This window comes from Strix aluco, chromosome 26 (assembly GCF_031877795.1).
Source record: "Strix aluco isolate bStrAlu1 chromosome 26, bStrAlu1.hap1, whole genome shotgun sequence".
Lineage (NCBI taxonomy): Eukaryota > Metazoa > Chordata > Aves > Strigiformes > Strigidae > Strix > Strix aluco.
In genome coordinates this window covers 7,902,988-7,929,877 of record NC_133956.1, presented here as the reverse complement: position 1 = coordinate 7,929,877, position 26,890 = coordinate 7,902,988, and the positions used below count along the sequence as shown (strand labels likewise).

Genomic DNA, 26,890 nt, shown 5'->3' with positions numbered 1-26,890 from the left:
CCCCGCCCCCCCGCCCCGCCCACTCCATCCCCCTCGGCTCCGCGCGGCCGGGCAGCGCCCGCACTCAAAACGGCGCTGGCAGCTTCGCGGCGGCTTCCCCCTATTGGAAGGAGGCGGAAGGCGGAGGGCTGCGATTGGCTGCCGCTCGGCGGAACGGCGCCCACGGATTGGGCAGGAGCCGGCGGCGCGAGGAGGGGCGGTGCGCGTGGGCCGGCTGGCGCCCGACGTTCGGCCGCCGCCATGTGGAGCGGGCACGGTGCGGGCGGGGGGCGGCCGAGCCGGGGGCCGGGCCGGGCCGGGCCGGGCTGGGTCGGGTTGGGTCGGCGCCCGGGACCCGTGTGCGGCGCCCGAGGCCGCTGGGGGCGGGGGGGGGCCGAGGCCGCCGCCGCGCTCCATGATGGCGGTGGTGGCAGGGCCGGAGGGCGCATCACTGCCGCCGCCTCACGGGCTCTCCCTCTTCCCCCTCAGGGACCTTCGACGGCGGGTACGGCACCGTGGGCAGCTCGGGGCCCGCGGGCGGCTACACGCAGTCCCCGGGCGGCTTCGCCTCCCTCGCCGGCACGCAGGCGGAGAAGAAGCAGGTAGGCCGGGAGCGGGGCCTCGGCCGGTCTCGGGGCGCTGGGCCGCGGCGGGGGGCAGAGGGGCGGCGGCTCCCCGGCCCCGCTGACCGCCCCGCCGGCCCTTGCAGAGAATCCGCTCCCAGAACATCGTGCCCTGCACCGTGTCGCAGCTGCTGGCGGCCGAGCAGGTCGACGAGACCTTCCGGATCCACGATGTGGAGATCTCCCAGGTGGGCGCCGGGGGAAAGCTGCGGGTAAAACAGGCGGGTTTCCCGGGGCCTTCCCGGATAAACTCTTCCCTCTTCCACCGCAGGTCACCGTTATGGGGATCATTCGACACGCCGAGAAAGCACCGACAAACATTCTCTACAAAGTGGACGACATGACGGCAGCCCCGATGGATGTCAGGCAGTGGGTTGATACTGATGTAAGCATCAGACTTGTTATCAACACGTTCCCTTAAAAGCTTTTGGGAGCGGTGGAGAGAGAAAAGTTACAGAATCATAGAATATCTCAAGTTGGAAGGGACCCATAAGGATCAGCAAATCCAACTCCCTGCTCCTCGCAGGACTTTTTTATCAAAAAGATGTGGCTTTTCTGAAAAATGTTTTAGGGATAACATGTCTCTGAAATCCAAGGGAGATGCTGCTGTAGCAGAGATCACTGGTGCTGGATGTGACTCTTCTGCTGTTTTGTAATTCATACATGAGACTGCATTGAATCACTTTGCATAATTTTTTAGAGTTTAGGTGCTGAAACTCAGCCGTTACTTCATAGCTGAACCGAGATGCATGCTCAGCCCTTCAGTGTAGAAATCCAAGGAGAGTGAACAGAGATTTTGTATGTGGCTCAGTGATTGAGGTGAAGATACATACGAATGAACGTTGTCTTGTTTTCTGATTCCTGACTCCTGAAGTGCTGCTGACCTTCATTCATGCTGGTATAGCAGGCCTTTAAAGCTAGCCCGTGTTATTGTAACATGTATCTGAAGGCAAACGGCTGAGTTCAGTTGAACAATTTAGCGAGAGTAATTAGGCAGACATTCAGTTGGCTTAATTGCAAGTTTGTCATCACTTCAGAAAGGTTCTGGCCTGCTTCCATTCCCCTAGCTAAGTTACATGGTTGAACGCCAACTTTTTTACAATTTGAGGGTTCTTTGCTCTTGTTGCTCAGTGAAAATCTCTCCGAAGTGGACAGCAGAGCAGACAGCTGGCTTTGCTGTCAAGTGTACAGTGTGTTCAAATGAGCAAATACTTCCTTTCTCTATTTTTCATTTCTGGTTATGTTTACCTGACTGCTCTTACTGGACGTAGGAAGGCATGCTGTTTGTGTTTGCTTGAGAGAAGCCTCCTTCCTAAGTCATTTATTGTGAGAATTGAGAAATGGAAATGTGAATCAGCAAAACCTTCCTTTCTCCTTTTCCTCTCTGGTAGGAGGCAGGTGGCGAGAATGTTGTGGTACCTCCAGGAACTTATGTAAAAGTAGCTGGTCATCTTCGGTCTTTCCAGGTGAGTTGCCCGTGTCTGGCCAAGCCCCCAGGCTGGAGCGGTGGTGTGAGGGGTTGGTGATCGGGCACAGTGTTAGTGGGCTCCCTTCAGAATATCCACTTGATTGTGGCCATCCTTGAATAACACTTTAATTGTTCCTAAAGGCAAAGGACGGAGGACCCATTTAAAATGCCACTCCTCGTCAGTACGTTGTTTTCAGTGGAACAGAATTACCGGCCACCAGGTTCTTGGGTGTTTGTACTGTAGAGCTTAGACCAGGTTCTGGTTAATGGGGATGTTTCTTGTAGTGTATTCTGTGATGTGGTTGTCTCATAACTAAATATTATAACTAAATATGTGAATAAATATTCAAATAATAGTGCATGCATCAAAGCAAAGTGTAGTTAATTACCAGCTGATTAGAAAGAGAAGTTCTGCTCTCTGCATTGTCTTGCAAAATCACATATGAAAGTGTAAGTCAGAAAGTTTTGGACTAGTTAGATGCAGACAAGCTCCCTACCCACCACTATCCCTGTTCCTGGAGAGAATGGTTGGATTGGCTGTTAAGCATGTTCCTGCTCCTGTGATATTAACTTTTTTCCTTTGCTTTTTTTTTTTTTTCTCTGAAAGAATAAGAAAAGCTTGGTGGCATTTAAGATCATGCCTCTGGAAAATATGAATGAGTTCACCACACACATACTAGAGATTGTCAATGCACATATGATCCTCAGAAAAAATCTTATGGTACGTACTTGGTAAGATCCTGATTCCACCCTGGCCCTTACTGGGTTACTGGTTATATCCCAAAGAGAGGAACCTCTTGGTTCATTGGGGAAATTGTGTATGTGCTGTGGGGCTGGAAGGCTTGAAGCTGCTGGAGGGCTACAGTGGAGGTGTAATGAGTCCTGGCTTCCTTGGAGAGAGATGGTGTTGCCATCCATTTCCAGTGGTTTCTTCTGGGAATCTATTTTTAATTACTGTTTCTCTGAAACAACACCAAGTCTTTAATGCTGTGGGCTTGCAGCAGCCTGTGTAACCGCAGCAGTTTTACTCTTGTAATTTCAGTCAGCATCAAGAGTGCCCCAGTCGTTTTCCTCCGGTGGGATAGGTGAGCTGGGGGGCTATGGAGGAGGTGGCAGCCTGCCGGTGAACGGGCTCACGGCGCATCAGAGTCAGGTGGGTGCAGGCAGCTTCTCCAGGAGCACAGTGGTTGCAGCAGGGGCTGCTGCGGTGTGAGGTAGGACACAGAAACACCAGCTCGGTTACTCTGAGGACAGATAGTTCTTCCTCAACCGTGCTGTCTGTCCATGGTAGAGAAGCTCAGCTGGGTGCTAATGGTGGCTCTTGGTTTTCCAGGTGCTGAACTTGATTAAAAACTGCCCTGTCCCAGAAGGTATGAGTCTTCAAGAGCTGAAACTTCAGCTCCAGAATATGAGCATGTCAACAATCAAGTAAGTGTGTAGAAGCGAAGGATATTCTGGAAGTCCAGGGAGTCCTTCCTGGAGTCTGATAAAAGGAGGCAGAGAGGAAAATAGTGGGCAAGCCCAGATCCTCTCTTGTGGAACCACGCTAGTAATTTCAGCTGTTCCCAGTAGGATGCAGTAGTGAGCTAGAGCTGCTGAAGCTTTCAGTGAGGTGTCGTCAGTGAAGGGGTGACAAAATGCTTCTCTCCCTGTTTTAACGAGAAGCTGTTTAACAGTTCAGTAGCAAAGTAACAGGTCCCTGGGAGTACTGCAGTGCCTCAGCAGTATTTTATCCCAGTCAAGGACCACCTTACTCACTGCGCACTCGTCAAAACTCAGGAATAGACTCTTTCTGTTCTCCTCTTTGTTGTCTCTTATAGCTTCTCCTCCGTGAGACTTAGAAAAACAGTAATTAAGGTCCATTATCTTCCTCTTGCCTTTGAAGCAGAGTGGCAGGTACTCCTTTGACCTGGGCAGTACCGAGTGGTGGCCTTCCCCTCGGCGGGGGGCAGTGCATTGCCATAGCTTTGGAGGAACTCTGTACTGCTGGAGCAGCACTGAAACTGCTCCCAGGGTAGAGCCAGCGGCAGCTTCCCTTGGCAGATGCCTGAAGGGGACAGTAAGGATGGGGTCTGCACGTGGGAAATCCCCGAGAGAAAGGTGTTGGTAAGAACTAGGGAGCCACTGCTTTTTCTTTTTTCTTCCAAGGCAAGCCGTTGAGTTCCTTAGCAGCGAGGGACACATCTACTCCACTGTGGATGATGATCACTATAAGTCAACGGATGCTGAGTGAAGTTACTTCCAGCTGGATTTAGTTCTAAGCAAATGCTTGTCGGTGTTTCAAGTTCTCCTGCCGAGCTTTGTGACGTGGAAGGTGATCTTTGCTCTTTCTAGCCTCTGAAAGTCCCAGTTACTCTGTGAGTGCCTCCACCTTGGAATTCAAGGACAAGCAGAACGTACAGGATTCTGTTAACTGGACTCGATTGTGTGCTGTGACCATGTAACGGAAAGCATAAACATGTGGGAAAGCTGAATTCCCACAAAGCTTCAGCACCTTCAGTTTGTTTTTGTCTCCTGCGAGGATGCCTGTGTTAGACAGAAGAACCTCTTTCTAATCTGGGCAGATTGTCTTTTGTTTCCAGAGCTGCTTCTCCTAACTCAGCTTCCATTCCATTTCATTCACAAAGTGGGTAGCCATCAGTATATTCCACTAATGTACAGTAATCATGAATAGATTTTTAATTGGTTTCATTTATGCGTTTAAATCTATATTTGTACTATGACTGATCTTGTTACTAGAGCTTTTGAATGTTTCCAATAAAATTTTAACTTGGGTAATCTTGCATGTGTGTGTGGCTCTAGAAAGAAGAAAACTATCTACATAAAAACACAGCTCATGCTGTAAGATTTTCTTTAACTATACTTATTTTTTCCTTAGCTTTTGAAGTAAATGGCTTTCAAAGGTCAAACTGAAGCGAATGTCTGGATGCTAAGAAATAATTGTGCTCCTGAAGAAAGCTACGTGTTGTATCAGTGTTCCAAATACAGCCGGGGTCATTTCTGCCACCAGAAGTAGTTTAGCTGAAGCTCAGATGAATTACATCATGTAGAACAAGTTTTTCTTTAAACTGTTTTCAAAGCACAGCTGAGAAGACGAAGGAAAGAGCGCGGTGGGTACTGGTGAGGTACCAGGGTGGAGATAACCGATGTGTGTTTCCTGTTTCCCGGCACAGACCCACCTTGTTCGGGGAGGCAGTGTGCTGGGGGCAGCTGTTGCGGTGTATTTCTGTCCCCTTAGTCATGATACACAAATGCAAAGCTGAAAACTACCTTCTGGGAATTGTTTTGCATTTGTTAATAGAAGCACTTCAAGAGTTTTTAATATTAATTGAGGAACATTTTTCACCCTGCCTGTCGGGCGTGTGGCTTCTCCCAGGAGGAAGCACGGCGTTTGTGGTGAACGTGTTGCTGAAGGACCCGCGATATTTCAAGCTTGAACTGCGCTCGCTGCCCGTCAGAGGGGAGCCCGGTTTGCTGCGCTGGCCTGGCCTGGCCTTTGGATGCTGCTGCTGAGTTCCCGGGGACGCGGGGCCGGCTGGGAGAGCTGCACGTGCAGCCGGGGCTGACACCGGTGAGCTCGCGGGCTGGTTGACTCCGGGTGCCACAGGAGCTGCGAGTCGTGGCATTTTTGTTACCTGGGAGTGGTGAAGTGACCTGGCTTTGGAAAAGCAGTTCATCCCTGGGCGTGCATCGTGGGGCTGCTGCTGGACCCAGGGCATCTGCTTCTGGCGTTAGTGCTGGGGCAAAACCCGCTGTCCTGCTCAGCTCAGGGGCACGGTGTAGCCCGCGGTGCACTTCTGGGGCTGGTCGTGCTACAGGCGTGTGACAGGTGAACTGCCAGAGTCCAGCAGAGCTAGAAGCCAAAAGTACTGTCGTTTCCCTTTTGCAGGAGGTGTGGAGGTTAGGAAGAAAATCCCTGATGATTTTTGGAAATGAATGAAATGTGTTCAGTTACTGTGTTCAGTTTTGGGCCCCTCACTCCAAAAAGGCCATTGAATGACTCGAGCGTGTCCAGAGAAGGGCAACGGAGCTGGTGCAGGGTCTGGAGCACAGGTCTGATGGGGAGCGGCTGAGGGAACTGGGGGGGTTTAGTCTGGAGAAGAGGAGGCTGAGGGGAGACCTCATGGCCCTCTGCAACTGCCTGAAAGGAGGGTGCAGAGAGGGGGGATGAGCCTCTTGAGCCAAGTAATGAGTGATAAGACAAGAGGTAATGGCCTCAAGTTGCACCAGGGAAGGTTTAGACTAGATATTAGGAAGTATTTCTTTCCAGAACGGGTAGTCGGGTGTTGGAATGGGCTGCCCAGGGAGGTGGTGGAGTCCCCATCCCTGGAGGTGTTTAAGAGTCGGGTTGACCCAGCGCTGAGGGATCTGGTGGAGTTGGGAACTGTCAGTGTTGGGTCAATGGTTGGACTGGATGATCTTCAAGGTCTTTTCCAACCTCGATGATTCTGTGATTCTGTGAAATCACTTGCAGCAGAGAGTAGTTGTGCAACTGGACAAAACGCTTCTGACTGGAGAAGAAAAACTCATCGGCTGGGGAGGGAGTTTAAGTCTTTGCCCAGTGTCCCTGTGCTGTTTGATCCAGGAGCATCTGCTCTCACCTGGCTAGAGGGAAGATCTGGAATAGGTCTTATAGGACAGAAGCATTGGCTGCTTCAGAGAAAATTTGTATTTAAAACTATCTGTGAACTAACTGTGAAATCCAAACTCAGAATGCCTTTGGCTCAAATGAAGGAGACAAGGCAAAACACTTGGGCATTTTCAGTTGTTCTGGTTTCCTCTATGTTCTGCTCCCCTCCTCCTCCATGGAGCCCAGCTTTTCCCCAGCCATAGTCCAGCAACTAGTTTTATCCCTGGGAAAAGGAAAAAAATGGATTCTGGGGTGACTTAAACACCTGTCGGCCCCTGCCACTGCGGTGGGTCTCTTGGCTGGAGTTGTGTATGTTGTGTGAAGCCATGAAGATGTCTGAGAGAGTTGGGGCTGTTCAGCCTGGAGAAGGGGAAGGCTCTGGGGAGACCTTAGAGCGGCCTTTCAGTATGTAAAGGGGGCCTATATGGAACATGGAGAGAGACATTTTACGAGGGCCTGTAGTGACAGGACAAGAGACAACAGTTTTAAGCTGGAAGAGGGTAGGTTTAGACTGGACATAAGGAAGAAATTTTTTACCATGAGGGTGGTGAGGCCCTGGCACAGGTTGCCCAGAGAAGCTGTGGCTGCCCCCTCCCTGGAAGGGTTCAAGGCCAGGTTGGATGGGGCTTTGGGCAACCTGGGCTAGTGGAAGGAATTGGATCAGGTCCCTTCCAACCCAAACCATCCTGGGATTCTCTGATCCTATGATTTACGTGCTGTTAACGAATGGCTCGTGCCTGTTTGCAGATGGGAGCTGGGTTCTCCCTCCTTGGGTGAGTATTTGGTGAACGAACCTCAACAGCAATAGCCAGTGTCTCTCTCACAACGTTGATTTGAGAGAGTGCTGGTACCAAGTGTCAATCCCAGGGCAGAACCAAAGCCAGCGAAGGAAACCAGCCCAAACCCAAGCCAGGACTTGCGCCAAGTTCAAATGAACGAGATCCTCTCTGCAGCTCTGGGACTCTGCCCTAGGCGCTGAGTGAGGAATGACAGGAACTGAAAAACTGAACCCAAAGCTACTCTTCACTGGAATAGGGTAAAAAACCCAAAACAGTCTGATCTTAAATGAAATTTGAAGATTAAAGTTTATTTTCCAGCTCTGATTTGAAAGGAGCGCAATGCATGGTGCAGGAGTGAAACGCCTACTTGCTTTGGGTGTAAAGTTCTCCCCTCGTCAGCCCTTTTCCCTTAATGCACATCAGGACTATGAGGTCTTTGTCTCTGGCACTTTCCTGGGGTTTTGCCAAACTTCCAGGAAAAAAAGCATTGGTCCTTATTTGTTTTTCAGGTTATTTTTTGCATCCCATGCCATGAGTGCAGCAGAGGCCTTTGTAGGTGCCAAGAATCTGCAAGAGTGAGACAAGTACACTCACAAGCAGGAGGGGACCGTGGAGGTCTGGGACAGATGTTGCTTCTAGTTGAAAGTGCAGTTAAAAATGGATGAGAAAACCAGCAAAACCTAAAGCCACGATGTTTTTCCAATGTTTCTAAAACCCTGGTGAGAAATTGGACCAGAGTGAGAAGCAAGTTTGGATGTGCTTGAAAAAAAAAAAATAGAAATGCAGCTCTGTCATCCTGGCAGGCAATTGTAAAACCGTGTTACTCAGTGGTTTGAGCCCCAGCTCTGTGTGAAGTACCTTGAAATGTCTCCTAACCCCATCGCACCCCACATGCCAAACAGCGTCTGGACATGCTGGCCCCAAAGCTCTGTCATCCCGGCCCAGACGCTGCGGTACCGCAGCGGAGCAGAGCGAGATCTGTCCCAGGGCCTGGGCTGGCATCTTGGTGGCCGCCCAGGTGTGTGCTGGTCTGGTGCTGTCGGAGAGTCCCGTGGGTGACAGCTGAGGACACAACAAGATTTATTCTGTGCCTGGGTCTGTCCCGACAGCGTATGAGCTGCTTGCCTTCGAGGAAAGCGGGTGCCTTTCCGCAGGATCAAGGCAGTTGGAGGTTGCACTGGGGATCCCTGAGGCTGAGTTCAGCCTCTGCCAGTAACCAGCGTCATGTGAGGTCTCAGAGTATTTGGAGGCTGGGAGCGTCCAGAAACTAGAGGGCTAGAAAGGAAAAATTGTCTGCATCTTGTGAATCGTTTTCTGAACGTTGTTATCAACAGTTTCGTAGTCATGTTCAGCGCTGTCGCTCTCTGTGCCTGGAAGGGAAGAGAGAGCTCAGCCTGTGGACCTGCACTGCCAGAAACCCCCCACCCCGACCTGCCCTCCCCCTCCCTGCTCTGAGCTGCGCTCGGGCACGGTGGGGACCGAGGGGCCTCCCGTGGTGTGGGGGCAGCTGCTCTGCCACCGCAGTCACCAGCCTCTGGGTGTGGGAGGCGTTCAGTGGCAGACCGAGTGGTGTCCACTGCGCCGCTGCCCTCGAGCTCAGGCCTTGCTTCCCCTCATGCCATGTGTGGGACGAGGCACTGGGGTGGCCTCCCCATGGGTCCCCCTGTTCGTGGGACAAGGACATGGGGCAGACCCTGTGGGTGCCCCCAGCCTGTGGGACGCAGGGGTCAGGCAATCCCCCGTGGATTCCCCCTGCATCTGGGGCAAGGGGATGGGGAGGTGCAGGCCCCCGCAGGGCCCAGGTGAGCATCCCTGCCCCAGGTCCCCGGGAGGACAGCGCTGGGGAGGCGGTGGCTGGTTAAGCACAACCTGCTGATGCTGCTGGGGGGTCCCGTCCTCCTGCCAGGGCACCGCATCTCTGGGCCGAGCCCCGCGGAGGGGTCAGGAGCTCACCTGCATCCCTGGGGGGTCCCCGCCGGCCGTGGGTGCTGGGTCGAGCCTGGGCGGGGAGTGGCGGCAGCGGAGAAGCCGGGCGGGTGCTCGCTGGCGGGGGGCTGGGGGCCGAGGGGTGCCTTCCCCCAGGGCCTGTCCCTGCCTGTGCCGGCTTGGGGGGCCGCGGGGGTGGTGGGGCCGTGCTGCCGGGCAGCTGGGCCAGCAGCCGGTAGTAGAAGGCCTCGGTCAGCTCCTCCACCCGGGAGCGGCGGGTGCAGGGGGCCGGGGGGTGGACGGGCTCCTCGCTCAGCAGGAGGGAGAGGTCCAGCCACCGCGGCGGGATCTCGAAGCCTTCCTCCGGCTCCTCACAGAAGCTGCCCACCAGGAAGGGCTGGTCCAGGCGGGCCTCCAGCCGCAGGGCGGGCAGGGTGCCCAGCGCGTCCCGCTCCAGCCCCGGGTCGGGGGCCACCACCCGCACCTCGCAGGGCAGCGCCTGCCGCTCCAGCAGCTCCGCCAGCCCGTACTTCTTGCTGTCACACGTCTCCTCCACGAAGCCGCCCCCCAGGTCCAGCGGCAGCAGGAGCTCCTCGCCTTCCTCCTCCTCCTCCTCCTCCCCGCCGTGGCGGTGGCAGAGCAGCCGAGTGCCAGGCCCGTTGCCCCGCAGCCCCCGGGCCTCCAGCCGGTCGCCCAGGCCGAGCGGGGGCACGTCGCGCCCGCGGCCCTCGCAGTCCTGTGTCACCACCACGCGCAGCCGCCGGCCGGGCTGCAGGCCGCCCGCCAGCTCCTGCACGCCCGTGAACCGCCGGGGCCGCTGGCGGAACCGGCCCTGGTAGGCGCTGGACAGGAGGAAATGGCGGCCGCTGCCGGGGGCCGAGGCCAGCACCCGCCAGGCGCAGGAGCGGCCGTGGAGCTGCAGCCGCTGCCCCCGCTGCAGCCGCGGCACCCAGGAGCTCTCGAAGATGGCGGGGCCGGCCGGGCCCTCCAGGATCCTGGCCTGGGCCGGCAGCGCCTCCTCCATCGCCAGCACCTCGCTCAGCAGCAGCGGCCGGGCGAAGTGGATGTGCTGCGCCTCCTCCGTGACATCTTCCACGTCCACCTCCAGCGTCGAGGGGATCTTCACCACGTCGCGACGCACTGCGGGGGCAGAGCTGCCCTGACCCCACGCTCGGCCTCTCACCGGCCCCACGTGCCACCTCATCGCCCCCAGCACCTGCAGCCACCTGCACCACGTGTGTCGGGGTCCCGGCACCAAACTAGTGCGTGCTCCCAGCTGCGCAGCACCCCCATCCCAACCCCACAGCACCCCTGCCCTGACCGCACAGCCCCGACCACCGGTGCCCCAACCCCAAGCCCACGGCATCCCAGCCCTGACCTGGCGGCACCCCACCCTGACCCCGCAGCACCCTGTCCTGACCCTGCAGCACCCTGTCCTGACCCTGCAGCACCCCACCCTGACCCCGCAGCACCCCACCCTGACCCCACAGCACCCTGTCCTGACCCTGCAGCACCCCACCCTGACCCCGCAGCACCCCACCTGCCCCGCGCGGACTCACAGTGCATGACTGCGTGCACCTCATAGACGGGGTGCAGGAGCAGGGCCCGGGGGCCGATGGCACGGCACAGCAGGGGCTGGGGCTGCCTGTCCCACTGCCCCAGCACCTGGTGCAGCGTCAGGCCCCGCTGCCTGCCACCCTCCAGCAAGGGTCCCCGCGGCGTCAAGCGTGGCCCTGGGGCTGGGGCAGGCTGGAAAAGACCTGTGGGACAATGAGGATGAGCCCATGGGGTCTGCAAAGGTCTCCCTGGGGAGGAGGGCACCCGTGGGGTGTGGGATGGGGCAGGGCAGCCCCACTCACCCTTAAATGTTGGTGGCAGCTCTGTTGTCTGCCCTGTCTCTGTGTCCTCACAAACGACCTTCTGCAGTGCCACGGCCATGACTTTCAGCAGGTCACCCGTCGACAAGCAGCATTCATTGCCTGAGATCTCGTACACGGACCCTGCAGGGTGAGGAGGGAATTTCCTCAAAGAAAATGCCTCTACCAGCATCTCACTGAATCACAGAATGCTTTGGGTTGGAAATGACCTTTAAAGATCATCTAGTCCAACCCCTCTGCCATGGACAGGGACATCTTTCACTAGATCAGGTTGCTCCAAGTCCCGTTGGACCTGACCTTGAACACTTCCAGTGATGGGGCATCCACAACCTCCCTGGGCAACCTGTTCCAGCGCCTCACTACCCTCCGTAAGCTGTCCTTCACTGCTTCCTCAGCATCCCTGCGGGTGGTTGGTGCTCTTGTCCAGCACTTGGGAGCTCCTGAGTGAACTCAGACATATGAAGGAGGTGCACAAGCAGTGGCAGCAGGGGCAGGTGGCACAGAAGGAGCAGAGAGACATGGTCTCTGAGCACGCAGGGATGGAGTTAGGAAAGCCAAAGCCTACCTGGATCTGAATCTGTTGAAGTATGTGAAGGGCAACAAGAAAGGCCTCTACAAGTCCATCAATAGCAAAAGGACTGGGGAAAATGCGGGTCTGCTGCTGAATGGGGCTGGGGACCTGATGACAAAGGATGTGGTGAAAGCTGATGTGCTCAATGTCTTTCTGGCCTCAGTCTTTACAGCCCTCAGAGCTCGGGGTTGGGACCATTTCTGTTCAACATCTTTACTGATGATCTTGATAAGGACACAGAGTGTATCATCAGTGAGTTTGCAGATGACACCAAGTTAAGCGGGAGCGTCAATCTGCACAAGGATAGGGAGGCTCTACAGAGAGACTTGGATAGATTGGATCGGTGACCAACATCAACGGGATGGGCTTCAACAAGGGCAAGTGCCAGGTCCTGCACTTGGGCCACAACAACACCCTGCATGGCTACAGGCTCGGGGAGGTGTGGCTGGAGCTGTCTGGAAGAGAAGGATCTGGGGGTTCTAATTGACAAGTGTAGGGAATGGCACTCGGAAGATCTTGCAATGTACGGAAAGAGTAGTTACAACCTCCCCTCCTTTCCTTTGTTACTAAATAAGGTAATGGGTAGGCCTGTAATGCCGAGGGCACACCCATGGAGGAGGTGCTTGGCGAGCATATATATGCAAGTTGGGCAGTTCAATAAACGGACATTTTGTATCCACCACGTTGGTGTCTGTACTGATGTCCCCGAGAAGGTCTTAACCCCCTGCGGTATCTGGCCCTGCGACCTGAGCGCCACCAACAGGTGGATAGGCAGGCTTAAAGATGCAGAGCCGGCTACAATAGACAAGCAACTGACCATGAGCCAGCAGTGTGCCCAGGGGGCCAAGAAAGCCAACGGCATCCTGGCTTGTTAGAAATAGTGTGACCAGCAGAAGCAGGGAGGTGATAGTCCCCCTGTGCTCTGCACTGGTGAGGCCACACCTGGAGCGTTGTGTCCAGTTTTGGGCACCTCAATACGAGAGAGATCTCGAGGTGCTGGAGCGAGGGCAGAGGAGGGCAACGAGGCTGGGGAAGGGCCTGGAGAATAAATCCTGTGAGGAGAGATTGAAGGAGCTGGGACTGTTCAGTGTGAGGAGGAGAAGGTGAGGGGAGACCTCATCACTCTCTACAGCTCCCTGAAAGGACGTTGTGGAGAGGTTGGTGCTGGTCTCTTCTCACAGGGGATTAGTGACAGAACAAGAGGGAACGGCTTTAAACTGCAACAGGGAAGGTTCAGACTGGACATGAGGGAAAAATGTTTCCCAGAAAGAGTGGTCAGAGAGTGGAACAGGCTGCCCAGGGAGGGGGTGCAGTCCCCATCCCTGGGTGTGTTTACGGGTCGTTTGGATGAGCTGTGGGGGGATGTGGGGTAGGGGAGAACTTTTTAGAGTCGGGCTGAGGGTTGGACTTGATGATCCTGAGGGGCTTTTCCAACCTGAATGATTCTGTGATTCTATGACTTCCCCTGAGCCCAGGGGAAAAATCAGGAGTAAGGAAGAACTACCCTCGGTGCAGGAGGACCAGGTAAGGGAGCACTAAACACAGTGGACACACTTAAGTCCATGGGGTCTCTCAGGTTGCACCCATGAGGGCTGCCTTTGTGAAGCCACTCTCTATTATCTTTGAGAGGTCATGGGCAACTGAGAGAGGTTCCTGAAGATGGGAGAAAAAGCAAATGTCACTCCTATCTTCAAGACAGGAATGAGAGGGACTTACAAACCAATCACGCTCCCCTCAAACCCTGGGAAGGTGAAGGAGCACCTAATTCTGGGAACCATTATGAGACACAAGAAGTACGAAAAAGTGATTTGGATTATTCAGTGTGGATTTACAAAGGGGAAATCATGCTTATCCAACCTGATCACCTTCCACAATGAGGTGAGTGGCTTGGCAGACAAGGGGAGAGCAGTGGGTGTGGTTTACCTTCAGTAAGGTTTCTGGTACTACCTCCCATCCCATCCTCATAGAGAAGCTAAAGAAGAATGGACGGGATGAGCAGACACTGAGGTGGACTGAAACCTGGCCGAACAGCTGGGCCCAGAGGGTGGTGATCGAGGGCACAAAGTCTAGTTGGAGGCCAGTTACTAGCAGTGTGCTCCAGGGACCAATACTGGGTCCAGTCCTGTTTAACTTCTTTGTTAATGATGTGGACAGCGGGGCAGAACGCACCCTCCGCAAGTTTGCAGATGACACAAAACTGGGAGGAGAGGCTGGTAGGCCGGAGGGTGGTGCTGCCATCCAGAGGGACCCTGGCAGGCTGGAGGAATGGGCTGACAGGAACCTCATGCAGTTCTACAAGGAGAAGTGCAAAGTTCTGCCCCCGGGAGGAACAATCCCAGGCACCAGCACGTGCTGGGGGCCGCCTGGCTGGAAAGCAGCTTGGTGGAAAACAACCTGGGGGTCCTGGTGGCCACCAGGCTGAATGTGAGCAGCAACATGCCCTTGCTGCAAAGGTGAACGGGGTCTGTCCTGGGCTGCATTAGGCAACGCACGGCCAGCAGGTCGGGGGAGGTGATCCTTCCCCTCTGCTCAGCACTGCTGGGGCCACCCTGGAGTGTGGTGTCCAGCGCTGGGCTCCCCAGTGCAAGAGGGACATGGACACGCTGGAGAGAGTCCAACAAAGGGCCACAAGGATGATCAAAGAACTGGAGCAGGTCTCATATGAGAAGAGGCTGAGAGCTGGAATGTTCACCCTGAAGAAGAGAAGGCTCAGGGGGACCTCATTAATGTCTATAAATACCTCAAGGTACAAAGAGGACAGAGCCAGGCTCTTCTCAGTGGTGCCCAGTGACAAGACAAGAGGCCATGGGCACAAGCTGAAACACACCAAACTTCCTCTGAACCTAAGAAAACATTTTTTTACTGTGATGGTGGTCAAGCACTGGGACAGGTTGCCCAGAGAGGTTGTGGAGTCTCCATCACTGGAGATACTCAAACCCTAGTTGGACAAAGTCCCGAGCAACCAATTCCTGCTGACCCTGCTTGAGTTGGGGGTTGGTGTGGATGATCTCTGGAGGCCCCTGCCAACCTCAGTGATTTAGGGATTCCCATCACAGGCAGTCATGGTATGTGCCATTAGCAAATACCAGCTACATAGTGGGGGTCCCTCTGCTTGGTCAGCTGTGATGAGGTCCCCAGGGCAGTGGGGAGGGGGCTGAGCTGTGGCCTGGCCCTGGCCACAGGCTTGTCCTTTCTGGGATGTAAGCCAAGCCCAGGTGTCCTGGCACTCACAGGTGCAGGGATGTCCCTGAGGGAGCCCCAGTCCCTGTGGCTGTGGGGGTCCATGGGGAGCACCAACCCCTGGGACTGCAGAAGGGGGCCGTGAGATGGGGGTGGAGGGTGCAGGGGAAGGAGGGCAGCTCTTCAGGGAGGGGTAGAGCTGATCCGTGGGCTCAGCAGCGGGCAGAGGTGGGGCTGGCACAGATTCACCCAGTGCGTGGGGCGAGCTGGTGCCATTGGCCATGGTGGGAAGATGTTGGTTTAGGGCCCTGGCACACACAGCTGCCCTGGCAGGTCTGGGCAGGACAGACGGCGCCAAGGCTGGACGTGCTGTGGGAGATGGGCTGGATATTGCCACCCGAGCTGTGGAGGGACAGACACGCTGCAGGCACTGCCACACCACTGACCATCGCTTGCCTGTGGACCACAGGTGGGAACAGTGGGGTGGGACTAGCTGGGAGAGTTCCTGTCCCCCAGGAGTGAGGGGAACTAAATAGTGGAAACAAATGTGAAAAAATAAACCAAGAGTGTTGGACAGGAGGAGGCGGATGAAAGCCAGGAAGTTTCATAAAGTATTGCATGTTGTGTAAGCCCCAGTTCCCCTCCTCCAGTGCCCCCATGCCCTGTCACACTGTGCCCTGGGAACAGCATTGAGGGCATGGTCTGAAGAGGGAGGAAACACAGATCCAGGCTGCGCTGCCCAGGGTACAGCGATGCTTCACACGCTGGGTGCAGAGACTTGGTTAACTCCACGCACACGTGGCACGGCTGGCCCCCTCGGCTGGCAGCAAGACACACAGACACGCGAGGCTGTGGATGTCCTGTGCAGGACCTCCAAGTGCCCCTCAGCTCCACCGCAGCACCAAGCCAGAGGAGTTTTGCAACACAAAGCAGGATCAAAAACGTAGAGGAGGTGAGGAGTGTGAGGCTGGGAGAGGAGCCCGAGAAGGGGCCAAGACCAGCAGCAGTTTTGTTTAACATCTTGGGGACCCACCCAAATTTTTCACAGAATCACAGAATCGTCTAGGTTGGAAAAGACCTTGAAGCTCCTCCAGTCCAACCATTGACCTAACAATGACAGTTCCCAACTCCACCAGATCCCTCAGCGCTGGGTCAACCCGACTCTTCAACCCCTCCAGGGATGGGGACTCCCCCCCTGCCCTGGGCAGCCCATTCCAACGCCCAACAGCCCCTTCTGCAAAGAAATCCTTCCTAAGAGCCAGTCTGACCCTGCCCTGGCGCAGCTTGAGGCCATTCCCTCTTGGCCTATCACTTATTACTTGGTTAAAGAGACTCATCCCCAGTTCTCTGCAACCTTTTGCTAACAAAAAGACAGAAGCAGTAAGATCTTTCCAGTAATGGCAGGAAATCCAGAAGTGTTCAAGAAGTATCATCAGTGCAGGATGGCACATCTGCAGGGTGCAACACTGATTCATCCCCAGGGCCCTCTGATCTGTCTCCAATGTCCAGCACCGTTCACCAGCAGCCAAGGGAACACACAACCAGGACGTTGGCTGAGGGGCATTTGTTGGGCTGATGCTTATTTCTAAGGAATCAGGAATACCTGGAAGCTTGTACAGCCCATGTTCTGGAAAGCTTCCAGTGCTGGTAACTGTGGAGGGGTCATAACAGGGGAGAAAAGCAGCGCCGAAGAGCGCAACAGGAACAGCTGGAGGCTGAACCGATGTAACTCAGATGAGAAATGCAGCAGGAACGATTCGGTGCTTGATCACTCTGCAAAGGGCCTGGGGTACATGTGCCTTTCCTGGAGCCGGAGCCTTTCCTGGAGCAGGAGCTCCTCAAGCTATGCTACCACACCACGATACCCTTCAACACAAGCAGTGCCCCCTTCTGCTCTTAAATCTCTGCATTCATTGAGCTGCTACTAAACCTTTTGTGCAGCCCCAAACTTCTCCCCTCACTGGGATGAACTCATGACAACCCCCTTGCTATGTGAAGAAGCTCCCTCAGACTACCAGCAACTGCTAAACAAATTAACTGCTGCTGTTGGAACAGCGGCATCTTTACTTGTTCAGCAACATTAAGATGTGATTAAGGCCACCAGAAGTCTTTGGGAAAGCTAAACATCCACCCCAACTGAGCTGCAGAGAAGCAGCCCAATCACTTTTCCTGCTCTTCAAAAGTCAGTGTAACCTAAACAAATGCTACAAATCCTGCAAGTCTTGATGGTCATTGCCACAGTGGTGTTGCCAGGATCCTGCTGTGCATTCCCAGTACTTGTGTGAGCCCTGGAAATCAAGCAAAAGCACTGCTAATTTCACTACCAACATTGCCACCAGCTGAGGAAGCCGTGCTGGTCAAGGCTTCCCCTTGACCTAAGATGTCTCCAGGGACAGAGCCCAGGAGGAGGCAGAGAGCTCAGACCAGGCTGCTCTGCGTGCCCTCGCTGGACTCCTCACGCCGGGGCCAGGGGCGATGCCATCCCACCTTCCCCCAGCCACCGAGTGTGTGGCTCCATCCCTGCCAGACCCACCCGGTAATTCACTGCCCAGGACGAGAGCTGTGCATGAAGTGGAGGACCAGCTTGGATGTTTTTTTGGTGCCCCACCACTTTCTTAGCAGCATGACTGAGTGCACTTGAGCACTCAGCTGGGTGGGCACTGGGTGTTTTCTGCAGGAAGCTGTGCCTTAGGCACCAGTGTCTCTCGCTGGGTGCAGGCACTCGGTGGCAGGGGACCAGCTGTCTTCAGGGCGGGAAGGTGAGCCCAGGCTGCAGTGGCAGGGGGAGGTGGCACAGCCCTGGGCACCTTTTGGAGGCGGCAGAACCAAGCACTCACCTTGGAAGTAGATACCGGAGCAAATCCTGAGGATGCGGGGCAGGGTGGCAGGGTCCAGGGAGCAGATGTAGTCCTGGAAGGAGAGGGGCTCCATGGCCGTGCTGCTGGGTACTGCGGGACACTCTGCAGAGAGGGGAACTGCGTGGGAAGCAGCTCTGAGCTCTGCTTTCACTTCTGCCTGCCTTTCGCTTCTGCTTCTAGCAGTGGCAAGTTCCCTCTCTGGACATAGACCCACGCTGCTGGCAGCTCTCCAGCCTGCACAGACTGATCGAATCACTGCTGGGACAAGCCTCTTCCTGGCCCCCATCACCCATCATGGCTTGGTGTGCCCCAGTCCTGGTCCTGGTGGTGCTGCTGATGCTGAGGGTGGATGAAGGCATGGACGCCCCAGCTCTGCCATGGTGCTGTCCTGGCTGGACCAATGCTCCAGCCTGTCCTACCGAGACCGATGCTCCAGCCTGTCCCACCCAGGCTGTCCCGTCACGCATCTCCTGTGTACCAGCCTGCCCTGTGCCTCTGCATCTGGGGCCAGACAGAGCGATGGTGTCCTGGAGCTGAGGGCAGGGCTGGGTGGCCCACACCAGAGAAAGTGAGGGGCTGTGTCCAGAGAGCCCTCACCCCTCACAAACACACTGCTCAGCTCTGGGCATTCAGACCCCACCTGCCCCCGGCACAAACACTCCGTGCATCATGCCCTGGCGTGTTCAGTGTGCGGAGGAGAGGGGGGTCAACGGGTCTGGACTGTCTGTCACCGCGGCAGCATCAGCCCTGGGAAATGCAGCGCAAATGCCCACACCTCCAGGCCAGGCAGCAGCACCCGCCTCACTCTCCCGCAGACGGGCCCATCCTTCGCCAAAGCAGCTGAGCACAGTCCCCATGGCTGCCAACCCCACAGGCTGTCAAGCTGGAAATGGCAGTTCTGAGAGCTGCTGCTGAGCTTCATCTTTGTAAGGATTTTCCCTTAATTTGCCCTATGAATCAAACCGAAGCTGCAGGCTAGAAGCAGGATGGGACTTAAAGTAGAAATGAAACTTGGAGAATGGTATTTTTAAGTAGATGATGCAGAAAAAGAGGTCTTTCTGCTTTGACTCCAGCTGTGGAAGTCAGCTGCATTAATGGGAATTTGTGTTTCCCGTTAATCAAGCACAGGATGAAGCAATCTGAGGGACAGAGAGTGCCCCTGCCCCAGGCAATTCCAGCACGCCACTGACTCCCCTCTCCACCACACACTGAGCACAGCCGGGGTGTCACAGCAGCAGGGACATCTAGAGGACTTCAGGCCAAACTGGCACTTGGAGCTGGACTATCCTTGGCACCTGAGCAAGTCAGATGTGTCAAGGTCTTGACAACCAACAAGAGAGGGACCTTCCACCTCTGGTGATCTGTCAAAGGGCTGCACCACTCTCCCAGAGAAGATGTTTTCCTAATGCCCAGCCTTACATCTCTGACACAGTGTGTGGCCAGTGGCCCTATCTTGTCTGCCATTGCTGGGAAGAGTTTGACTCTACTGTCAGCAAAACTGTTCTTCAAGTAGTTGCGGGCTGCTATGAGATCACCCTTCTCCTCCTCTTCACCAGACAAAACCAGCCCAGCTCCCATAAACACTCCTCGTAGGTTGTGTGCCCAGCCCCCTGACCATCTTGGTCGCCCTTTGGTGGTTCCTCTCCCACATCTCTCTTCTTGAAGTCGGCGTTCAACACTGGGCCCGCTATTCCCAGCACAGGCAGGCAACAGGGACAGCTTCCCTTGATCCGAGAGCCATGATCTGGTCTCAGTCCAGCACATGGTTTGCCCCATTCGCAGCAAGAGAATGGGTGTGGGGTTGCACATAAGGGAAAAGATGAGGGAACTGCCACGTACCAGCCTCCTTTGGGGGCTGTTCCCAGCAGGGCAGGCCGGCCCCCCAGCAGCGCTGCAGAAGGTTGGCAGAGGCTGTGTCTGTGCTCACAGGACGTTGCACGATTTACAGCTGGGCAGCAGCACACAAGCCCCTGCGGAACTAGAGGAACGAAGCTGAAGTGGGTGGAAGAGCCCAAGCAGCAGAAGTTTAGATGCCATCAGCTTTATCATCATGAAATGGGAAAGGGACATAGTGCCTGGGAGAAATATCCTTTGTACCAATAGCTGGGTGGAAGAAAGTGTATTTTATTGTATCAAACACTGTCAAGAATCCCTGAAGGGCAGGACCAGGCTAACCATGGGTGGTCAGGAAACTCTCAGTATAGTATAACAGAACCTGCAGAGCTTGTCCCTCCGGGGGTGTTTTGCTGCTCTAAGGCAGAACCCAGTGAGGAGCTGAACAGATGTACTGCTCTGGAAATCACAGGGTAAGTGGAAGAGCCAACAGCAAAGGTCTCTGCACACCAAGTATCTATTCCTCCATTCCTAAAGAGGCACTAAAGAACCAGCCACGTGCCTACAGTCTGAAACCCCAGTGGCAAGGCTGAGTCCAGGGCTCTCTGCTGGGAGAGGTGACTGGTTGTGGTGGGCATCCCTGCAAACCAGGGCATGGATTTTGGTACAGCTGGAATCTATGTTCACAGCTGCAGAAAGAGCAGCTGCTGATGTGCTGGTCTGTGATTCTGTAATTAAAACAGAAGAGCCTGGCCACAGCCACTCCTGCATACCTGTGCTCTGCTCCCCACCTGGAGAAAATGGGATAAAGATGGGACAGAAGGAATTAGTTTGAATATCAGTCATAGAAAAATATGTCTAAAAATAAAAGGTCACTTCAGGAACCAGAAATGCACAGTGGCCTTAACTGAAGAGCTCAGCAGCCCATGGCTCAGCATGTAACAAGCTGGTTGTAGCTGTACCAAAGACTCTTTGCTGAGGTTTCCTCCCAGGGACATGTGATAATCTAACACCGAGCAGAGCTGATGCAGAGCAGAGACCCGGCACTAGTGCAGCTTCCTGGAGCTCTGCTCATTGACACGTTTCGGGGATGCTGCTGCGTGCTGCTGGTCCAGCAGCCCCCGACGCCCAGGGCAGGCGAGGGATAGAGAGAAATGTGCTCAGGGGGGATGCTGATCCCCCCCTGCAGAGTGGGGCTGTGAAAGGGCAGCTGAGGACCCAGTGAGCAAACCTCCGCGGGAACTCTGGAAAAATAAAAGGGGTCATGGAGGTGTCCAAGCCCTGGACACAGATCCAGTGAGTGTGGCCACGGAGAGCAATTGTGGTCAGCTCAAAGGCCCCCTGGCTCTTGCCTGAAGGTTTCTCCAGGCTCCAGGGCTCGGCCACAGTGAGTCACAGCCAAGGACGAAGCAGCATCTCTTCAGGGATGGGGAAGCGCTGCAAGGACAAGGAAGTGAGGAGAAGCAGAGATGTTGAAGACAGCTCATACAGGCCATGGGCCTGAGCAGCTCTGCTCTGGGGCCAGCGATGCCTGTTATCCCCTCCTGGTAGCTTGGCCTTGAGCCTGGTTTCATCAGGGGATGGGTGGAGGAGGCTGCTGTCACGTGTAGCAGACCTGTGAGGTTTGGGATGCCTCTGGGAACAACAGGGCAGCTGTAGGAGGAAAAGGCAGCAAACCTGTGAGGGCTCCATCGTCCCAAACAGAGCTAAAGGCTGAGGCTGAATAAATGGGTGGAACGTTTTCACTTCCTCCTGCTCACCACCAGGCTGGTGCCCACCTGTCTGCTCTGCCTGCGAGGGGAGGGACAGGCCAGACACTGCGGGGCCCTTGCCACCGCTGCTTTATTTCACACGCTAATTGAAACCAGCCCATCCGCTTCCACAAACAGCCCTCACTTCCCCACAGCGAGCCAGCACCGCACAGGGGCTGAGGAAAGACCATTCTTCTCCCATAGCAGCATTTCCACATCAGCCACCCAGAGCCTGGTATAGGCATGGCTGAGGCTCAGGCTAGAAACACGGTCCCTGGACTGAGGGTCCTTCTTCGTGAGCACCATCTCTACCTCTCCAAGTTCAAATTCAGAGGTGATCCTGCCCAACAAGTGTCCCCTTCAGAGGGTCCCCTGTGACAGCAGGGCAGCATATAGAGATGCTCCAACTCAGCAGCACATGTAGCGTAAGAAATCAGAGCACCCGGTGATAACACTGCTCCCTCCAGGAAGCGGGACCCAGCTCATTGCCAAGGCCAGAGGAACTGTGCAGCAGAAAGGCCAAGAAAGAGGGAATGTCAGCAGCAAGTGCAGGGTCACGTACAGCACATGATACTGTCCGTGCTCGCCTGCTGGAGCCCACGGGTGCTTCCCTGCCATTCACTGCCCAGCCCTGGGGTGCCAACCCAGCATCACCCCTGCTACACCAGATGTGCCGTCACACTCTCCAAGGTCAGTGTCTGATACAGGACCCATCTGAGACGCAAAGGGATCCTCTCCTCCTACTTCAAGCAATCATGTGGAGCACAAACAGTGGTGGGTGAGCCCAGACCCACGAGTGGTTTTTTTTTCTTACCCTGCTGAGGCTCTGACAGGGGTGAGGATGGTTGGCAACAGGAACTTGCAGCAGAGGAAGTTGCCACCTTCTGCCTCATGCAGTGAGCCAGGAAACAATGCAATTGCTTTCCTCTCTCTCCAGCATTTCCCTGAGCAGAACACACTCACTGTTAACACCATGGACAATTATAGGTGAAAAATATGCTGGAAATGATTTGCAAAACTTCAAATGCTGCACTAGGTATCAGTGAGGGTCTTGACCAGGATTCTGTTCAGGAGCGAGCAACTGTAAAGCCTACATCTTAGTACAACTGGTTGTGTTCTGCACACTGAGTAACTGAGATAAAGTTGTTAAGAGATAACAAGGAAAACAGAAACCCCCTCTAACAGATGGGCCCAGTGATACCAAATGAGGAAAAACTGCTGGCTACGAACTGCTACTAGTCAGGGGGCTATTATCAGTTCCACACAGTTGCCTTTTGTAAAAGACAGGCTGGGCACAAATATCCCTTTTACCAGAGACTGGTTATCAATGAAATTGGTTATTCCCCCACTCCAGTGCCCCACATAACCCAAGAGGAAGCAAGGAGCACACAGCAAACAGTTCACGTAAGTCACATGAAGTTTCTGTGCTTCTAGGCTGATGACTAAGCATAACAAGGGAAGAGAAACAAGTACTGCATGTAAAGCAAAGCTCTCTATAGCATAAGAGCTCGTCAGTGCTGTCTCCTGGCAGAGAGGAGGCTGCTGAAGAGATGTTCTTCTGCATCATTTCAGCTTTCACTGAGCTCGCTGGCAGATCTTGTGTGCAGCATCTCACAGGGGCATTTACAGCTGGTCAGTGCAGTGCAAAGAGCTTTTTGGCTGCTGGTGCTGGCAGGAGACAGATAAGCTTTACAGCACAGTAACAGTCACTGAAGCAGTGGTTCTGTCTTCACCAGGTAGGACTGGTTGATTGTCTCCAGAGCCCTGCATTTCTCTTGCAAAGATTCAAAGCACCCTACAAGCTACCTCCCTGCTGCTCACCATGGGTTGTATCAGGTGGAGATGACACCTCTTGGTGCCACTGAAACCCTGCATGAGCCCTGGGCAAATCCCTCTGCTGTGCTGGGCCCTAAACAGCGCTTCAAGATCTGCACTGAAGCAGCCAGACAAGCTCTCTGCCCTCAGGGACAGCCCCTGTGAGCACAGGACCCCCCTCCACCCCTGGGCGTAGGGCTGTCAGCTGCCCCGCTGCTCCTCGAGTCCCCACCGCAGATGCTCAGGGAGACACAAAGGGATGCTCTGTCGTGGCCCCTGCTGCTCAGATGACAGCTGGTGGATAGAGCTACTGGGAAAACACTCCACTGGTTTCCTATCTCACCCACAGGGTACCATTCCATCCCACACAACATCACAGATTTTATTACCATTTCTACTTTTCAAACTTCTCATGTGACACTCATTTTCTTACTCTGCCCATTTTAGCCACTACCTTGGCCTCTGGACAGCATTCCCAGGCTCAGGGAGGCAAGATGTTTAGCTTTCAGAACCCTTTACTGTACCAGTCCTCCTATCCACAGGATTTAATCTCCATTTTCTTCATGTGGCATGGCTGGAAGAAAGGTTAAGTGAAGCAGAGACACAGAGGCAGAAGCACTCAGGGACAGGCAGATGATCTCTGTGCTGCAGGACAGAGAAAAGCTCCCATAGAGAAGTCAGGAATAAGCCTTGAACAGGCCAACTTCAGGTCACGGGGATGAAAATCACACCAATAACGAGCAGCTACAGGGAGCAAAGTTGTCTACCCGCTCTTCTGGTGTCCAAACTCAACTGGGAAAACATAAAAATTGACTAAAGAAACTGCCTTGCAGGGCATCGGACAGACACCAGAGATTTTAGGCAGCCCCCAAGTCACGGTGCACTGCTTGTCAAAGTCCTAAACTTTGCTGCTGTTTGGCTGTAGCTGGGGGCCTGAGGTTACAACATGCTGGAGGTCAGAGCTCCTCAAACAGAAGCAGGAATTGTGATCCTACAAGCAGGGCCCCAGACAGACGAGCGCAGAAGACATGTGAAGTCAAGGGAGCACACCAGCTGCTAGGATCCAAGGAAAACCAGCCTGAAGCATCCTCACCTTAAAGGTCTGTAACACTCCCTGCAGTGGAGCACAAACCTTCTCTGACCTGTCAACAAGCAAGAATTATCAGAGCTACTTGAGGCATCCAAGTTGAAGCAGGCAGTAGAACTGCTGCTTAAACAGCCCATTTCCTGGCTTTTCCTCATCTTCACCAAACCCTGAAATTGTTATCAAAGTAACAGCACTCTGGTAAGCCTATATGGGAGAGGTTAATAGAGAACGAGCTCCTGGTAGCTCTTCAAGTTATAAAAAATACTTTTAAAGACACGGGAGAAAATTGGTTGCGCCTCCTTTCAGAAAGGTCTTGCCCTGGGTGATATGGGCATAAACACACCATTGTTAACCCACCAGAAGAAACGCTGCTTCCATTTGTTCGAGGCTCAAGCAAGACAAGGCCTCTTTGATGTATCTAGAAATAGCTGGAGAAGCCCAGATCGGAAACGACCCATCACATCCAAGATATGAGTCAGAAGAGCCATGACTGGAGTTGCTAGGTTAGCCCAGTATTACTGGCCAGTTCCTGAAAGGCCAGCACACACGCAGGCAGCTGCCCATCTGGGGGCCTTTGCAAGATGACAGTAAAACTTGGGCCATGGCAACACACGTCAGAATGACCAGAGCAGCATTTAAGACTTCCTCCTCCTCCACCATTCTGCAAATGTGACTGAAACCTTTCACAGATGCATGCCAGAATACATGACAAGGCAGCTCTGTACAAGAGGGTACACAGCAAAGATTCAGGCTCTACAGCTGCTTCTCCCTTAAAGCTTCTCTGAAGACGACATCTGTTCTGAGAAATTCGTAAGAAGTAGAAGACAACACTGAATCAACCACCAATGCTGCTGGAAAGCCAGGCAGGGCCTCTGAGGGAGGCAGGGGAAGCACCATGGGCAGTCTCAGGCACTAATGTGATGCTGGTATGTGAGGTACCTCTTCCTGCTTTAGTGGTTATGGGACCTTCAGGGAAAGCTGATTTAGAAAACTGATCCAAAACACACGATTGTCTGTCCTGAACTCGTTACAATCTTACTTCACGCCCCCCATCCTGCACTAGCATTCCTGTCTCCTCACCAAGCAGGCAGGTCCCACTGACACCACACAGCTCATCTGAGGAGCTGTTCCTGGTGGTGAGCAGAAGTGAAAGTAGAAACAATTCTCCCCCTTTACCTACCACTGCCAGATTAAGACAGAGTTTTGAGATCAAAGAACCTACAAGGTATCTGACTGTATTAGACTGCTTTTGAAAGAAACTCCTGAACAGCATCTGACCTCTGAGCCCAGTAACAGCCATTACACACCAGTTCTTTGGCTTGCCCTAGGCCATGTCTTCCAGTCCAACCCTCCACCGTGGTCTTTCCCCACGCCATTGAGTGTTTCAGAGCACTTGGTATAATTGCATGAGCGCACACTCCAGCTGGCACACTCACCTGTTCTGTGCTGGAAGCTATTCCTGCTCTCCTAAAAGGCCCCAGGGAAAAGACACCTCCTCTCCAAGAAGTCATTCTTTCAGGCATGTTGTCACAGGATCTATCTTAGTGCACAAAACACTAGGAATAGAACAACTTAGGTCAGCTCATTACTAGCTCCTGGGATGCCTGCTGGGTGCTGCATTCTTGTATTTCAAAAACAAAAGAGAGAAGAGGGGTTACAATGACACTCCAGTGAACGCTGCAAGGACAGATGTTCCTGGAAAACACTGCCTTTATGCTCTGGCTCAATCATTTATTTAGCTGCAAACTCTTCCCCACTGCTTCGTTCCCATCTCTGCATTCCACACTGCAGAGTGTTTTAGACTATCATGCAAGTTGACTCTTTTTCAATACTTCCTTTAATATAGGAAATGAACTGCTAACACACCAACGCTTAAAACATCGTGACACGAAGTTAACTACTTAACCTGTACCAACTATTTCTACCTACGGCAGCCTGCACATGAATTGTGAAGATTCAGCCTTCTGCTGACACACAGAAAATGTAACTGCCCCAGCTGCTTAATTGCTGGATTGAGAAGAAATACTAAACCTTAATATTAATAAATTGATCAAAGCTTGGGAATCCCTTTCAACCCTACACTGCAGGGCCCACGGTCATCTTTAACGAGGCCCCAGTTCACTGTTTTTCACTACAGCTCCCCCAGTGAACCCAGGACAAGCTGCAGACACAGCGTGTCTGTGTGTCAGGCAGCAAGCTGGGCAATGAGAAGGGCAAAGTTGGGCTCTAAAGTGTAACTTTTGCAGAGAGAGGATTATGCCAGAACCAGATAAAACTTCACTCAGAAAACAAAGGCAACTGCTGTTTAAAATCCACTGTTAAGTGTCACTCTTGTGGGCAAAAGCGCAACGCGCTGCAGCACGGGCAGCAAAGCAGGTCACGAGCAAAGAAGCTGCAGCAGCTTTAAGAGCCACGGCCTGAGCCAGCCACTAAGAACAAGACCTGCAGGGACAGCTGCACTTTGCCACGGCAGAAATCCTTCAGTAAGCCACAAAACAATGCACAGTCTCAAC

General features: G+C 54.1%; 2 protein-coding genes across 2 annotated transcripts; one reads left to right on the top strand and one right to left on the bottom strand.

The window, feature by feature from the left end:
- Positions 1–161: 161 nt before the first annotated feature.
- Positions 162–4,848, top strand: RPA2 (replication protein A2). The gene is made up of 9 exons (XM_074807148.1): positions 162–256; positions 469–581; positions 689–790; positions 874–987; positions 1,994–2,068; positions 2,678–2,791; positions 3,113–3,223; positions 3,404–3,498; positions 4,219–4,848. Exons 1-9 carry the CDS (start codon positions 241–243, stop codon positions 4,301–4,303), a joined length of 825 nt encoding a protein of 274 aa, XP_074663249.1. The 5' UTR covers positions 162–240; the 3' UTR covers positions 4,304–4,848.
- Positions 4,849–7,765: 2,917 nt separating this feature from the next.
- THEMIS2 (thymocyte selection associated family member 2) lies at positions 7,766–25,907 on the bottom strand. The gene is made up of 6 exons (XM_074850732.1): positions 25,814–25,907; positions 17,871–17,993; positions 11,265–11,405; positions 10,965–11,165; positions 9,433–10,545; positions 7,766–8,849 (listed from the first exon to the last, which is right to left on the bottom strand). Exons 2-6 carry the CDS (start codon positions 17,962–17,964, stop codon positions 8,755–8,757), a joined length of 1,644 nt encoding a protein of 547 aa, XP_074706833.1. The 5' UTR covers positions 17,965–17,993; positions 25,814–25,907; the 3' UTR covers positions 7,766–8,754.
- Positions 25,908–26,890: the final 983 nt, after the last annotated feature.